At 38.2% G+C, this 16,436-nt stretch overlaps 1 protein-coding gene across 4 annotated transcripts in view; it reads left to right on the top strand.

Annotated features, from left to right (window-relative positions):
• LOC122417385 (43 kDa receptor-associated protein of the synapse homolog) overlaps positions 1-16,436 on the top strand; it is a 429,136-nt gene that overhangs the window by 279,326 nt on the left and 133,374 nt on the right. For all 4 annotated transcript variants that reach the window (XM_043430858.1, XM_043430859.1, XM_043430860.1 and 1 more), the window contains 4 exons: positions 8,958-9,104; positions 10,582-10,741; positions 12,962-13,162; positions 16,151-16,249. In XM_043430858.1, coding sequence (XP_043286793.1) covers positions 8,958-9,104; positions 10,582-10,741; positions 12,962-13,162; positions 16,151-16,249 — 607 coding nt within the window. The remainder of the gene's footprint in view (positions 1-8,957; positions 9,105-10,581; positions 10,742-12,961; positions 13,163-16,150; positions 16,250-16,436) is intronic.

Genomic DNA, 16,436 nt, shown 5'->3' on the forward strand with positions numbered 1-16,436 from the left:
TGCGTGCGTGCGTGCGTGCGTGCGTGCGTGCGTGCGTGCGTGCGTGCGTGCGTGCGTGCGTGCGTGCGTGTGTGTGTGTGTGTGTGTGTGTGTGTGTGTGTGTGACCAGAGCCCTGTTAGCCGTGTGCCCGTTACCGTTGCCGTTGCCCGCCCCGCACGTGAGAAATCTCGGACGTAGGGTTGGATTTTGCGGAGCAACGTTCTGTTGACATTGCTTTACATATAATTGTGGTTATTATTTCACATAAGAATACATCGAGAAAATTTCAATCGATTATTCGTATTTGAATTCAACGTGATTGCATTCCCCGCCGAGATAACGCATCAGGAGTCGGTTCTGATCAGCGGCCGTTTTCATATCCTTCAGAATGTTTTCTTCTTTGGTCAGAAATTTTGCGAATCTTGGAGGTAAAAATACTGCGAAATCATTTTCAACTTCCAGGACTATCCTGAAGCCGTATTTGGTGGTAACTTTACGCAAGTTGGTGACTTTATAATTCTTCTCAAGTTCCAACTCCTTGAGTTTTTTCACTTGTAGAAATACAGCAAGACAACCAACTTTATTGATTTTTGAGAAATCCATAGTTTTCAAGTTTTTCGTATGAAATCGTGGAAAAAATTAGTTTCACCAGTTGTTCGAGTCTCAAAACGAAATATTCCTCAACTTTTTTGTAAAATTATTCAAATTCGATTTTGTTTCAATTAAACCTTTAACTTTTTCAATGTTTTTCAATAGTAGCAAAATTCGTAGTCGAAGATCACGTTGTTTTAAATCGGTGCGACTCATTTGACAACTAAGTGCAGAATAACATTTAACCTGCTTAATTCGAGCCTTATATATGCTGCTACATCACTTTGTTTATAGGAATGTTCTAGAAGCTTTTGGAGTCAAATACGCATTTGTTGTAACAGGAGAAGTCTGCTTTGAAAATTCCTGTCAACACATCTCGCAGCACGATTCTTTTATTTTCAAGCTGTCATCTCAATCATCAACGCTCGATTATTTTTCGAGCCAATTACTCTCGGAATCCCTTAAATCTACCCCCTCATCATCACCTACTACGTCGAACCCTTCATGACACCACATTTTTCAACGTCGTATCAGATTTCAATTATCGCCGCATTGAAAATATTTTTGTTGAACCAATTCCGTCATCTCAATCATCGCGTCAACCTTGGGCGAATTCCCAGAATCCCTCAATTTTTCCCTCCCCCACTACCCCTCGTCGAACCTTCGATGATGACGTCATCGTCCGAAAATGTCATCCTTCGAGAACATTCTGACCCCCCTGGGGAACGAGCGACCCTGATTACCCCGCAATATCCAGAATCCCCTATCGTTCGAGAATGTGATGACGTTATCCTTCGAGAACATTCTGACCCGCATTACCCCCAGAAGAACGAGTGACCCGCAATAAACGAGTGACGTCATCATCGAACCTTCGAGAACATGACGTCATCGTCAAGGACACGCTGTAATTACGTCACCATCGAACCTACGAGAACATGACGTCATCGTTAAGGACACGCTGACCCGCATTACCCCCGGGGAACGAGTGACCCGCATTACCCCCTGGATCCAGAACTCTCCTTGCTTATCTACTAACTCATCTTTTATGAAAGGATTACCGGCTGCAAAAATATTATCAGAGCGCATTGAAGTTAGCCGAGTCAGCCGGCCACGAAAAATGCTCTTCCCGGCTTGAAATGCGGCCGGAAAGTGCGTACTTTCGACTAGGGAAGCAAGAAAAATTCATTGAATTTGCAAATTAAATTAGACATGCATTGGCATTTGGCGCCGCTTTCTACAGCCTTCATAACTTCATCTCATTTTCCCCATAAGATAATTTCAATGAGAATAGCATGATTTTGTGTTATGTCTGTTTCTATCCTTACTCGGTAGGCTGCGAGGCACGACTTAACTATACAATCTTAATGAAGTTTTTAGTTTTCATTTTCCTTTCGAACTTGTTTAAAACATTTTCCAATTCACTCCGAATTACAAATGGTATTACGAAGTGGTTATATTTTTGGAATGAAACATGATTCATTACAATTTCGCATTGCTTTCATAATACATTGTGACCGAAATTTTTATCATTATCGACGTTTGTGACAAAACTTTCTATCTCTTTTCCACCGATTTCTTATTTCGGGATAAATCCCGTTGGCGCCAGTCGCTGAGCGACTCGACGAAAAAGAGAAAGAGAATCTGTTGTCCGGCTTGGCTAGCAGCGGGATGGGAGTGGGCGAAAGGAAGAATAACTCGGAATCTTTGAATTTACAATTTAAAGTTTAATTAAGCACTTCGTTTCATTCGTCGATCTATTTAACAAATTTTATTTATCGCTGGTGAGAAATTCGCCGGGACTGTCACGCAATTCGGAGGAAAACGCCGTGAATCACATTCACACACGATCGGGATCCTACACACTTTATAATTTAATATCGAGTTCGTTTCGTCCTGTCACAGAGCTACTTGTGGTCAGAGAATTCTTAGATGGAAAATTACGATGTACTAATTATTTACGGGATCAAAAGAAATCACCGAGCCCCCGTTAATCGGTTACTCGGCCGAGCTATTCTCCCGTCGCACGCGTACGCGAACCCGATCCACTCACTCCATCGTACTCGAATTCACACAAATATTCCCGAATTTTTCCCCACGAATTCCGGCACAATTATTAAGACACGGAGAATTTTCGCGCACGGCTACGCAAGCTACACATTTACTCTACTTTTATTTTAATTTCGTAAGACCCACTTCACTATACCGGAACGCGGGTACGAACAGAAAAAAATACAAAATCTCAACTTAAAAATTGCGAGGCGAAGCCGTCGCTGTGACCGTATTTCTCGAGAGGTTTCGGCTCTTTTGACGGGATCGATTGAATTCAACTTTCCGGTATGACGAGTATACAATTCGCCACGAAGACAATAATACCCGGATAAATTCTTCGAGAGTTCATTGATTATAAATCAATGGAAGAAAGCGGGAACTTACAGTCACACTTAACTCTCGAGATCTGCACGTCTGGCTCGCTCGATACTTCACGAAAATCTCCCAGATCGATCGACGCAGTACATCGTTGGCCCTACCTCCCCTCCAGCCTTCCGTACGTTAGGTGACAGGTGTGTCACTCTAAATTTACTAATGGGCGTTAGACGGGCCCCATAATTTTGTGGGAACCATCAACTAATTTTTCAGATATTTAGATAATACCCCCGGCCCGAATAAAACGATGATTATGTTATTTGACGGCGGAGGAGAGATTTTCTCGATGGTTTTAGACATTTTGGCCAGGCGTAATCGGGACGATATAAATTTTATAAACGGGTTCGACTCCTCTTTTGACGGGATTCCCCTGAAGCCTCGGTGTACGGCGTCGCTAACTTCCTGTAATTTTGAATTTTGGATATTCTCGAACCTTCGAGAACATTCCACGACGGTTTAACGTGAGTTGGTGTGTGTGTGACCATGTTTTGCGTACGAGTCCTGCTTGAAATACACGGACGTTTTGAGTGTTGTTTCTCCCCTCTCTTTGATATTCGAATTCTCCCTTTTCTTTCGGGACGGCTCGCATGAAATTAATAAAAAAAATAGATTATTCCTCGAGCATTACGCTCGAAAATCTGTATTTGTGACAATTCGAAAAATAAAAATTGTCACAACATATTTCATTTAGGGGAGTATGGGGCAAAGTGGCCCACTTAAGGAATTTAATGAGTTTTGTCGGTTAGCGCATGGTCGTTTACTTATTTTTATGTCCCACAAATGATTCCACCTCCTTATTTCTCGAATTTTGAAAAAAAAAATTTGGGGCCAAGTGGTCACCCCCTCAAATACGGTGAAAATCGATAATTGTCAGTTCTCGTTAAATAGACGTTGTAATTGACTGTTCCCACAAGGAACATTGAAGGCCGCGATAAACCGAAAAGAAACGAGGCGTAGGGACCCTCCTTCGATGGGATGAAAAAAAAATTAGTCAGAATACTTAGATAAATTTTGCCATTACCCGTGGCAAAACCCCGTTCTTATCGTGCAAATCGTGGGAAAACCGCCATTATTACGAGTCCGTCGTATCGCGCAGATCTAGCGAGTAAGAAAAAAGAGATCATCAAAAATGAAAAATTCTTATGTGCGGCGGACATTGCTTGTATTTTCTACGATCAACTTTATTCGCATTTCTTCGAAGACTGGATTCACTGCGAAACATGCCTAAAATGGACGCACACCTTGTGTGCAGGTGTTGATGAAGATGAAGTCGTTATAAGTGCGATTTTTGTCAATCAAAATAAAATAGACATTTATCAGTAATTCGCAAAATGATTCTCACCCTCTGCCTCAAATAGCTATCAATTTCTCAGAAAACATAGAACTCTCACTAATCCTGTGCCCCAGAAATCGGAATTCCGTGAGTGGCCAATTTGGCCCAGAATTAAAAAATGCCCGAAAAAAGTGGGTGGCCACTTTGCCTCATGTTCCCCTACTCCATTGCATAAACCATTTAAAGTGCTCCAATTACACCACCAGGGTTGCAAAATTTGTAATGAAAAAGTAATGCATCACTCATTACTTTTTGAATTTGTAATGGAAATGAAATCCATCACTCATTACTTTAAATTTTGTAATGGAAAAAAAACTCCATTACTCATTACTTTGAATTTTGTAATGGAAAAAAATTTCATCACTCATTACTTTGAATTTTGTAATGGAAAATAATTCCATCACTCATTACTTTGAATTTTGTAATGGAAAAAAATTCCATCACTCATTACTATGAATTTTGTAAAGTGAAAAATTTTTCTTACTCATCACATTGCATTTAGCAATGGTATCCAATTTGTTTCAGACATTGCAGAACATTTTTTAAGTAAGGGTTTTTACCGTGGATCAAACTGACCCAATGGTCGTAATGACGTGTTACTCTGCTACCAGTCGGTGTAACGCTGTTCGTACCAGGAAAAAATGACCCGATGGCAGTTGCAACGTGTTACTGAACTACCTGTGCGTGTAATGCAGTGCGTGTAATGCATCTCTGGGTCAAAATGACCCAATGGTAGTAACGACGTGTAACTCGGCTATCAGTAGGTCTAACGCTATCTGCCAAGGGTCAAAATGACCCAATGGCAAGGTGTTCCTGGGCTACCTGTACGTGTAATGCAGTGACCCCTGGGTCAAAATGACCCAATGGTTATAACATGTTACTGGGCCACCAGTATGTGTTCGCACTGAGTCAAAATGATCCAACGGAAGTTAACGTGCTACTTGGCAACCAGAGCGTATAACGCTGTTCGCGTCAGGTTAAAATAAGCCATTGGCAGTATCTACATTTTACTCGGCTACCAGTCGGTCTAACACTATTTGTACCAAGTTAAAATGATCCAAAGGCTGTAACAACGTGTTACTGGGCTACCTGTACGTGTAACGCAGTGGCCCCTGAGTCAAAATGGCTCAAAGGTAGTAACGACGTGTTCTTCGGTACCAGTGGGTGTAACGCTATATAAACTGGATCGAAATGACCCAATGACTGACTCGACGACGGTAGGTGTAACGCTATCCGCCCCACGCAAACTTGTGGCACTATATCAGTAATAATATAATATTCCATTATAGTCACAGGTACGTGCCCGTGAATATACCAGAGATGTTTTCAAATGAAATTATCTTGAAACTTTTTTCCAACTACATGCAATTTGGGACCATAAGGTAATGAACGCTCTTTTATAACTATTCTCAAACGAAATTCATAATTTAACGTGAATAATTATAGTCAAACATAGTGACGATCATATTGATTTTGAAAAATTTTTGAAAAAAAAGAAGTTGAAGTAGTTCTCAGTGACAATATTAGTCAAAATTACGACTAGACAAAAATTTATGAAATATATTATAATTTTTATAAGAACCGTATCTAAATTACTGTTATGAATTTTAACTAGTTTATGGAAATATTTTATGCATAATTTTTTGTAAATAATAATTTATGAGAATACCACTTGATGCAAACATCGGCCAACACACGCAGCATGGTCAGTTGTCGACGCCGAGTCAGACCCCGGTCTCATGTTCGCTGGAGCAGACTACAGCCATGTTCTTTCCGTAACTTATATGCACTATCACCTTCTAATTATATTTATCCAAAAAAAAACCCTGATCAACTCCAACTTTTCATATATCATTGGAAAGCTTAAGATTTTATCTTAAAGTAGTCTTATTTTCAACATTACCGATTTGAGCATTATCGATTTTTGTAACTAAAATTTATTAACATGCGTAGTTGATGAACTTGTGAAGAATATCAACTGTTCTCTATTCATTAATAAAACAACTTAGGAGTGACAAGTACACGTCTTGAATGCGATTATTATTATTATTATTATTATTATTTTCAACTAGAATATGTAAATGTAATATAATATGTAAAAATTCGTCGAAACGTATTCCACTCGTGATTTTTTGCCAACTTTATTTTTTCTTCTCTATTGTATAATAACGATAAACCTGACCAAGCTTCAACATTTTTCGGTAGATGTTTTGGCTTTTCGAAGAATTGTACGGCGCTGGAAAAAGACGATAATCCATTATCACTGACATTATCTGAAGCAAGAGAAAAATCTCTGTCGAATTGGTTCTGGTTCCTTATCCGCGAATCATAGCGTAGCAGCAAAGCAAACCTGTAGAATCTCAATGTTACGTCGATGAATTTTTTTTATATTTTCCGCCACTCTAAGCGTTTCAAATTAAAAATAAATAGCTCGTAATATTGACTATTTTCCGATTCATTACATAATGGAATCTCGAATGGGGCGAGCTTCGAGGAATTCATAAAGCAATTCAATTGTTCAAAATATATGATGTCGTGGCTATTGTAAGAAATTCATGAAATTGGCAGACTTTCGTATTCGATTCAATGAACATTTCTAAATAACGTTGAATTTTGATGGTTACCAATACTTACTTATACGTACTTTTAAAAGTTTACTTTCAAAAGCACGTACTTTTGACTAGACCCATGTAATTCTATGTATTTTGACGCGCTGAATCAGAATTTGGGGCCAGTTCAGCACCTACACCCACCAATTTGGAGTAAATTGTGAAAAACCGCTAAAATGGTAAAATAATCGCATTTTTGAGTCAAACAAATTTTTTTTGACCTATATCATGAATGATTATTATGTAATTTGATGCGGTGAATTTAAATGCAGAGTTATTTTAGCATATACACCTTAACAATATTGAGTAAGTAAAAAAACGCATTTTTAACCACTGAAAATTTGTTTTTACCTTTATCATGTAATTTTTATGTAATTTGATGTGCTGAATTCGTATATATTTTCATTAATTTTTTTGATGTCGGAAAAGATGGACTACACGTACAGGTAGTCCAGTAACACGTTGTTACTGCCAGTGGGTCGTTTCGACTTGGTACGAACAGCGTTACTCCGACTAGTAGGCAAGTAAAACGTGGATAGTTCTAATGGGTCATTCTGACCCGTCGCAAACAGCGTTACATGCACTGATGGCCGAGCAACACATCGTTACTAGCGTTGCATCATTTTGATCCGGTGCGAACAGCGTTACACGTATTGATACAAGTTTTTACTAGCATTGGGTCGATTTGACCCGGCGTAAACAGCGCCATACGCACTGGTGGCCCGGAAGCACGTCGTTTCTACCATTGGGTCATTTAAACCCAGGGACCACTGCATTACACGTGCAGGTAGTCCAGTAACACGTTGTAACTCCATCGGGTCATTTTGACCCGGTGCGAACAACGTTACACCGACTGGTAGCCTAGTAAAACGTGGATAGCGCCAATGGGTCATTCTGACCCTTGGCAGATAGCGTTAGACCTACTGATAACCGAGTTACACGTCGTTACTACTATTGGGTTATTTTGACCCAGGAGTCACTGCATTACACGTACAGGCAGTCCAGTAATACGTTGTAACTGCTATCGGGTCATTTTGACCCGGTTCAAACAGCTCTATACCGATTGGTAGCCGAGCAACACGTCATTACGACCATTGGGTCAGTTTGACCCACGGTAAAAATGATTATCCTTACTTAAAAAATGTAATGCAATGTGTGAAGCAAATTTGATACCATTTCAAAATGCAATGTGATGAGAAAGAAAAATTTTCTATATTACAAAATTCAATGTAATGAATGATGGAATTTTTTTCCATTACAAAATTCATAGTAATGAGTAATGGAATTTTTTTCCATTACAAAATTCAAAGTAATGAGTGATGGATTTTTTTTCCATTACAAAATTCAAAGTAATGAGTGATGGAATTTTTTTCCATTATAAAATTCAAAGTAATGAGTAATGGATTTTTTTTCCATTAAAAAATTCAATGTAATGAGTAATGAAAATGAAAAGGGTTGTAAGTAATGCATTACAAAAAGTAATGCATTACTTACAACCCTGTACACCACCATGAGGAGCAACATCTACAACGAATGTTCACATATCTACCAACGTCCCTACAGAATTCTCTATATAAACAAATACATAAAAAACACATCCGGAGCATTTTTTCATAAAGCAGAATGGATCGAAATTCCATTAGCAGCTATTGCATTTCCGTAATTGCGATTTCGGAGGTCTTCTCAATGAAATGTATGCGAAGTGATACCACGAAATACAGTAATCGTATCGAGTTGAAAATTAGTTATTCGATGAAAGTTCATCAACAGTGGTATCCAAGTCAATAACACATTGATTTTGAGATAGCCGTATGTCCTTGGTGACTCAAAAACATGAAAAACAAAGAAATTTAAAAGGAATTTCATTCGTTTCTTTTGAACTGTTTCTTTAAGAAAGCAGTCAAGGGGCATTATATATAAATTGCAGCAAAAAAAAGCTGGGTGTAAAATATTGGGCGAAGAATTATTTTATTTTATTTACTGGTTACGTAAATGTAATTAAAAAAAAAAAAAATTTCAGGGACAGCATAGATTTTGCAGATCGTCAACTCGATATATCCGAAGAGCTGGACTCACCGAATATGCGAGCTGAGGCTTACCTTAATTTGGCACGCGCACATGAAAGACTTGGAGCATTGGATCGTGCTTTGGCCTATGCGCGACACAGGTGAGAATATTCTAATTTTTCAGATATACAGTAATATAGTCTAGCTGAGAAACTATGCTGTATTTGAGTTAATGAATTATTCATTTTTTCAACGTTTGGAATTATATCAGTTGAATGTCGGGCAGACTTCCATCCCTACCAGAAACATCTCTACCAAAATTCAATACTACCAATTATATCTCCACCAAAATTAATGTATGTCCAAAAAACAAGTCCCGTAACATTTCTACCACGATTAAAACACTACCCCGTAACAACTCGGCACATTTACATCCCTACCAAAATTAAATACTACCGATTACATCTCCACCAAAATTCATGTCTATCGAAAAAACAAGTCCCGTTACATTTCTACCACGATAAAACACTACCCCGCAACAACTCGACACATTTACATCCTCTTACCAAAAACATCTCTACCAAAATTCAATACTACCAATTACATCTCCACCAAAATTAATGTCTATCCAAAAAACAAGTCCCGTAACATTTTCTACCACGTTTAAAACACTACCCCGCAACAACTCGACACATTTACATTCTCTTACCAAAAACATCTCTACCAAAATTCAATACTACCAATTACATCTCCACCAAAATTAATGTTTATCCAAAAAATAAGTCCCGTAACATTTCTACCACGATTAAAACACTACCCCGTAACAACTCTACCAAAATGAATATAATTCATTTTATAAATGTCTACCACGTAACATTTCTACCAGAAAATATTTCCATGACATAAAATGTCTATCCGTATACATCACAACCTCTACTTTTGTTGGTAAGGAAGGGTTAAGTTTTATAAAAAAGGTTAACTTTTATAAAAAGATAACCTATTTAACAGTGAAAATTGAGTCATTAATGTCGTTAAAATCTTTTAATGACTCAATTTTCAAAAAGATAAACCTATTTAACTGTGAAAATTGAGTAATTAAAATAATTAAAATCTTTTAATGACTCAATTTTCACGGTTAAATAGGCTTATTTTTTTATAAAAGTTAACCCTTCCTTACCAACAAAAGTGGAGGTTGTGATCTATACGGATAGACATTTTATGTCATGGAAATATTTTCTGGTAGAGATGTTACGTGGTAGACATTTATAAAATAAATTATATTCATTTTGGTAGAGTTGTTACGGGGTAGTGTTTTAATCGTGGTAGAAATGTTATGGGACTTGTTTTTTGGATAAACATTAATTTTGGTGGAGATGTAATTAGTAGTATTGAATTTTGGTAGAGATGTTTCTGGTAGGGATGGAAATCTGCCGAATGTCGTATCCAATCATATGAGCGAAATCTTCCACATCTTTCTTCCTCGCAGTTTATATTCGATTACTGTTTTTTATTGATTATTTTTTGGAAGAAAGGAACTTTTGATCAAAACATGTATAAAGAATAAAAAAGTTGATAAACGTTTTTTCGGCAAATTGTGTTCGAATTTTCAATTTGAAAGAGTTTATTATATTTTTTCAGTTTATACAATGAGTGTGATCAATGCGCCACTGCTGGTCTCGTCCATTTAACAGTGGGTAGGGTTCACCTTGAACTTGCGGGTTTTTGTAAAGCGCTGGAAGCTTTTCAGAGAGCCCATAAAATAGCACATTCAATCCAAGACCCTTCCTTGGAATTGCAGGTAAATTAAGTTGATACGAATTATCATGACCGAGAGAACATAACTAATGAAGATCTCGTCTACTCTATCAATATTAATTCTATAACGAGGTTACCTTTCATTCATCAAGTGCTGCAAAGAACAAAAAAGTGAATTTGTATTCTATAACAGTTACTTTCCTATAATGCAATAAAAAATTTCGTCACTTCCGAGACGTTGATATTCACTACTATGCACTTTTCTGTTAGACATATTACCTATAGCTTTTCGACAGAAAGTAAAGATCCAAAATCTAAGTACACAATATAATTTGTTTTGATTATGGTGGTGGAAGAATGATAATAATTGAAGATAGAAATCTGATGAGCGGTACCTATATGACCATTACGGTGCTTAAAAAAAAATTTGTTTTTTTTTCGTGGGCCGAAGAGGGATGTTAATACATATAAAAAAACGACTTCTCCAATATTTGAGATTTAAATGAATATATTTAGCGATTCCTCAAACGACTATTCTATGTTTTTTTCCCCATTTTGAACAAAATGGAATTCGCGCCGCGCCGCGATGTATTTTGGAGTTAGGTTCGAGTTAGTGTCGATCCGTGTCGTTCGGGAAGCGTTACAATAATAATCAACGATAATAACTATTTCACGACTTATGTTGAGCCAAGAAGTCAATTTATTGATTGAAGAAAAAATTTTCAAATGTTTTGTTTTTAATTTTGAGTTTTTGAAGTATGTTCTCAACCGAATAACTAGCGGTGAGGGGAGGGGGGGGGAGCGCTTTGCCCTGTTTAATTTTATTATTTTCTGACGCGAGAGGAATTCGACGCGTGCGTCAGGTAACGCGAGACATGACAACGCTTTCTCTCAACACTAATATATTTTTCTCATTAAAAGTGCTGGAACGCCCTTGATTCGTTCTCTACGCGATGCCTCGTGCCATCGCGAGTGCAAGAAGCCCCTTGGAATCAGTTCATTCGGCATCGCCTGATCGTGACCTCCGAGGTGGCTCGTGAATGTACCTGACTAAAATACTGATATGTACTGAAAACCCCGTTATGGCAATCGCTTTCGAGCTCTCGTCGCCGTGGTGAGGATTTTTGTACATTAGTTCCGATTGATCCTCAAAAGATAACCGGTCGTCCCTTAGGATAACTCCGTAGCATTAGGCCCCGCAATGGTATTGTAAAACCCTGCAAATGCAGGTTAGATCCACGTAGAGGCTGTACTCAGTTAATGCGCGATTGAGCAGCACCAACCCCTGACTCAAGAACGTACTAACATGAACATAGAAAGCAGCACCAATTCTGCCTTTCGTCTGTTCACTTTCATTATTATCTTTTCTTCTCCTTATCAAAATTGTTATTGCGGTGTGAGTGCGTGGACCCGCGTACCCCTGTGTAAACGCGGATTGTTGTCGAAGAGTGAATCAAGCGGGGAGAATTGTCCCCGCAAATCAACGTATGTAACTCGGTTGTAGCTTTCTTTAAGCCTCTTCTTTCAGTTTATCTTTTCTTTATCCTTGAATAAATTCATTGGTTATATGTCTTCTGATTTATATTTTTTGAATATTGATAAATTGAGCGATCCTTTCCAACCAACCCGAGGCCCGTATGGGATCAAAATTCGGTAAATTCAATTAAATCATCCTTCTAAATTCTACATAATACAGTATTTCGATATAAAATCCTGGACCTTCCGTCCAGATTGGTGGAAACGTAATCTACAACAAAGTTTGTTTACTTAAAATATTCTTGTACACACGTTCGTCCCTTCTGGACGTAACAGCCCGGCTGCTCTACTTTGCTTTATGGTCTCTGTACACTGCGCGCGATGAGCGATGAGGGATGAGCGATAGCCAATGAGAACTCCTATTTTCCGGTCGACGGCCAGAAAAGCAGAGCTCTCATTGGCTATCGCTCATCGCGCGCAGTGTGCAGAGGCCATTACTCTCTCCTATTCAAGAAAGAAAGTGGATTTTATCTTTGCATAACGTTTCATGACTTTTTTTTAAAGCTTTTCCTCGATGGTTTTCCTCAAAATAGGAGAAAACATAGAAAAGTCGTTTGAGAGACCGCTAAATATATTTTTTTTAATCTCGAAGTTTGGGAAAGACATATTTTTCACATGTACTCAACATCCCTCTTCGACTCACCAAAAAAAAAAATTATTTTTTTAAGCACCCTAATGACCATACTTTTTGTTTAAATTCAGATGGAGTTCTTTTATGCATATATAGGTATACGTGGGCTTGTCAGAGTTATTCTGCAGGCTCCAGGATGCTGATAAGAGCGCCAGATACGCAGCAAGGGCATATGATCTATCGCGAAGTTTGCAGCTTGGCGACTTGAACTCGAGGCATCATCGAGCAGCACTTTTGCAGATGGCAACAGCCTTACGCAAGAAAGGAGAGCTGGGTGATGCGCATGACTATTGCTCAGTAAGATGAATTTTGTTTCGCTATTATCTGTTCCCACCGACGGCGCTTTTATGCATGTGGCACTCCATGTCAAATCTGTCACTTTACGTGAATACCTCAGCGCGCATATCTGAGCGTAGAGCGCGCCTGCTTACCGTCGGTTTAATTGTAAACCAACTGTTATACTTTTATCGATTAAGATACATGAAAAACATACATGGTCCAATTAACAAAGGAATTCTCAGATCCACAACTGTGATTTTTCACAATTTTCACGTAATCCCAGTGGTTTTCTGAATTTTCCTCAAAGTTTTAAGGGTGTACGAAATAATCGTACTTTGAATTCGTATTTAGGACCTCGAATAACACAAAGACAAGATGCCGAATTTTTTTAATAATTCACATTATCGAAGTTATCTGTATCTTATACTCACGAATTCGAAAGTCCAATACAACGCCAAGTGCAGCGGCCAAATTTTTTTCGTTTGTAACTTTTTGTGAAGTTTTTGTAATCTTAATTTTTTTGGTCGCAATTTGTTTTCGTCAGGTTTTGTGTTTGTATTTTCTGTGGTTGTACTTTTTTGCATCCAATTTTTTCTTCTTTTGTAATTTTTCTTGTTCATAATTCAGTGTGCTTGGCAACTTTGTCACGTCCGGAGGGGCGTGAAGGAAAGATTCGGGTATTTGAACGTCGAGCGGCAAACGTTATGTCCCATAGACTTCCATTCAGCATGTATACGCAGAGCGTTATTATATAGATATAATCGTTATGAAAAGTCTTGCTTTATCTTGGTTACAACTGAGAAAAGGGAATTAAAGGTTGTGAATAAAGAGATCTAGGATTCTTTATACACTCTTTAATGAAAACTAAAGGGTTAGTAGAATTACAAAAGTGGAATGAAATAGAGAGATCTAGGATTCTCTATATATCCCGATAGTAAAATGAAATGTTAGTGAAATACAATTGAAGAATACAAACTTGATGAAATAAATTGTTAAGTACTTTACCGGAGAGGTGTCTCTGATTTCTTTAATTCGTTGTAGCTTACTTGTCAATGTTGAGTTACGCGAATGATCGGAAATTATTATAAGTCCGAGAAGCGGACGTTCCAAATAATTCTAAGTCCGAGAGGCGGACGTTCGAAATTATTCCAAGTCCCAATCTTGAAAATGGACTTTAACTTTTAATAGAAAGACTCGACTCGCTCTCTTCTACAGAAGACCCGGAGTTCGGTCAGAGTTTAAGCATAAGACGGCTAACCGAATGACAACCGAACTACTGCTAACAGTATAATCGTGACTCTAGGTACAGAACGGACTACCACGAAGATGAAAAATCTCGCCCTTTTATAGGGGCCAAAATCGGAAATTGGTGGGAGAAACGGAAGTGTTCTAAGCCTTTTGGATTCTTAGATCTAGTTTAGGGGAACTGGATGTGTCATCTTCGTAGTGCTGTTCGTGTAGTGTTAGTTGGAGGCTTTAAGTTTATGGCCTAAGCGTCTTGGGTCCAAGGGTCGCTCGTTGGTTTGTTGTGTATACAGTGTTTCAAGTGTCGATGCATGGGTGTGATCGTTGTGTGACGCGTACAGATGAATGACCCGATTATATATGGTAATGGCTAAGGCCCGAGTGAGAGCGCTTATAAGTTCGGTAGTCGATTAATCTAATATTAATTATAATATAAAAATAAAAATTTATGTCGGTTGTGACAACTTCTACATTTATTTGACAACGTTTTCTTTCTTGAACTAAAAGTCTTGTAATCATTGATTTCCATGATTTTATAGGTGACTGCCCTAAGGGGACGTAAATGGCAACGATAGATTCGATATTTCGATATATTCAATACATTGGAGCCCATGAACTTTTTATTAAAGGACTAGAGTGTACCAGCGCGCGCTGAATCGCGTGTGTAGGGATTTATTTGCGCTGCAGCGCCCAAGAAAATTTTATAACCACTCGCGTATACACAACTGTCTAATTGACAGTACACAATTGTCAAACGGACAGCAGGACTCCGTATTTGAAAGCCCCAGCGACCAATCACAGTATGAATAAAACGACAACAATGCCCTCCGTTGGTGACCAACTTCGGACGTTACTTTTTAGAATTTACTTTTTAGAAGGGGACTCCGACATGAAAAATTCAATCAAAGAAAGCGCCGTATCCAATGCAAAATTAGCATTCAAATTTTCACTCAAAACGATGGGATCATCATCTTCTTATTAGAATTCGGGATAAGTGTACTATACTGAATTGTGTACTATTAAATTACTATTAAATTCTCGTGGATGAATTCAATAAGAGTCTTTATTATTCGGTGAGGATTCCAGAAAATTTAGGATAGGTTACGTTTCTTGTTAGGATTAGGGAGAATGGTTGATGTCGGCCGTATTCTGTTCCGAACCAGAGTTTTGAAGAAGGACTGTCTTTTGAATTGGTCGCGCACCGACTTTCTTACTCCCCTCGGTCGTGACTTTCGGCGATTGAAAAGTCGAGCAACGAATTTTTATCTCACAACCCGTTCTGTGCATGTTCAATAATTTTCAGCTTTTTATTGGCTTACAGCCCGCATTCTCGCATTTTAATTTGTTCATAGTCTTGACCAGGAGATGCGCAAAAGTATGACGCTGAAGTACGACGTTAAAGTTTGCAACGTTGGAGTCCAATCAAATGAACGAAAAAAGATTTGTAATCCACCGATTCTTTATTTCGCGAAGTAAAGTATTGGGACAGGTTGAAATACTATGAATTACAAATTCGGCAGGGAACGAAATTAGAGAATTACTGGAATTATTGAAGGATTTTTTTTTAACCATTTCGTTGAACTCCAATGTTGTAAACTTTAACGTCGTGCGAAAGTTAGCGCATTGTTTTAATACAACTCATATTTTTGAGTGCACACGTCTGCTACCGAAAAAATTATGACATTACTCCACAAAACGACTTAATGACTTTACTTCTTGCCGTCAATGTATCTCATTTAAATTCACTTTTCATTGTTTCAGGAAGCGACACGTTTGTCTCTCGTATCGGGGGATCAGGCCAGTTACGCAAGAAGTATAAGGATTCTGGGTGATATTTACAGAAAGAAAGCAGATATAAATGTAAGAGATTTTTAAATTTATGCTGCAGCTTATCTCAAGTGTGAAAAAATGACATGATTCAGAGGTTTACAATTTTTACTTTGACCGTGTTTTTAGTCGACTTCAGTCAGTTTATAACAGCCTTTCACCAATGTAATTCATTGCAATTTTAGGTTCTAGAGATGATTTTCACATTGTTTGGGTCGTT

This window comes from Venturia canescens, chromosome 10 (genome assembly GCF_019457755.1).
Source record: "Venturia canescens isolate UGA chromosome 10, ASM1945775v1, whole genome shotgun sequence".
In the NCBI taxonomy this organism is placed as follows: Eukaryota; Metazoa; Arthropoda; class Insecta; order Hymenoptera; family Ichneumonidae; genus Venturia; species Venturia canescens.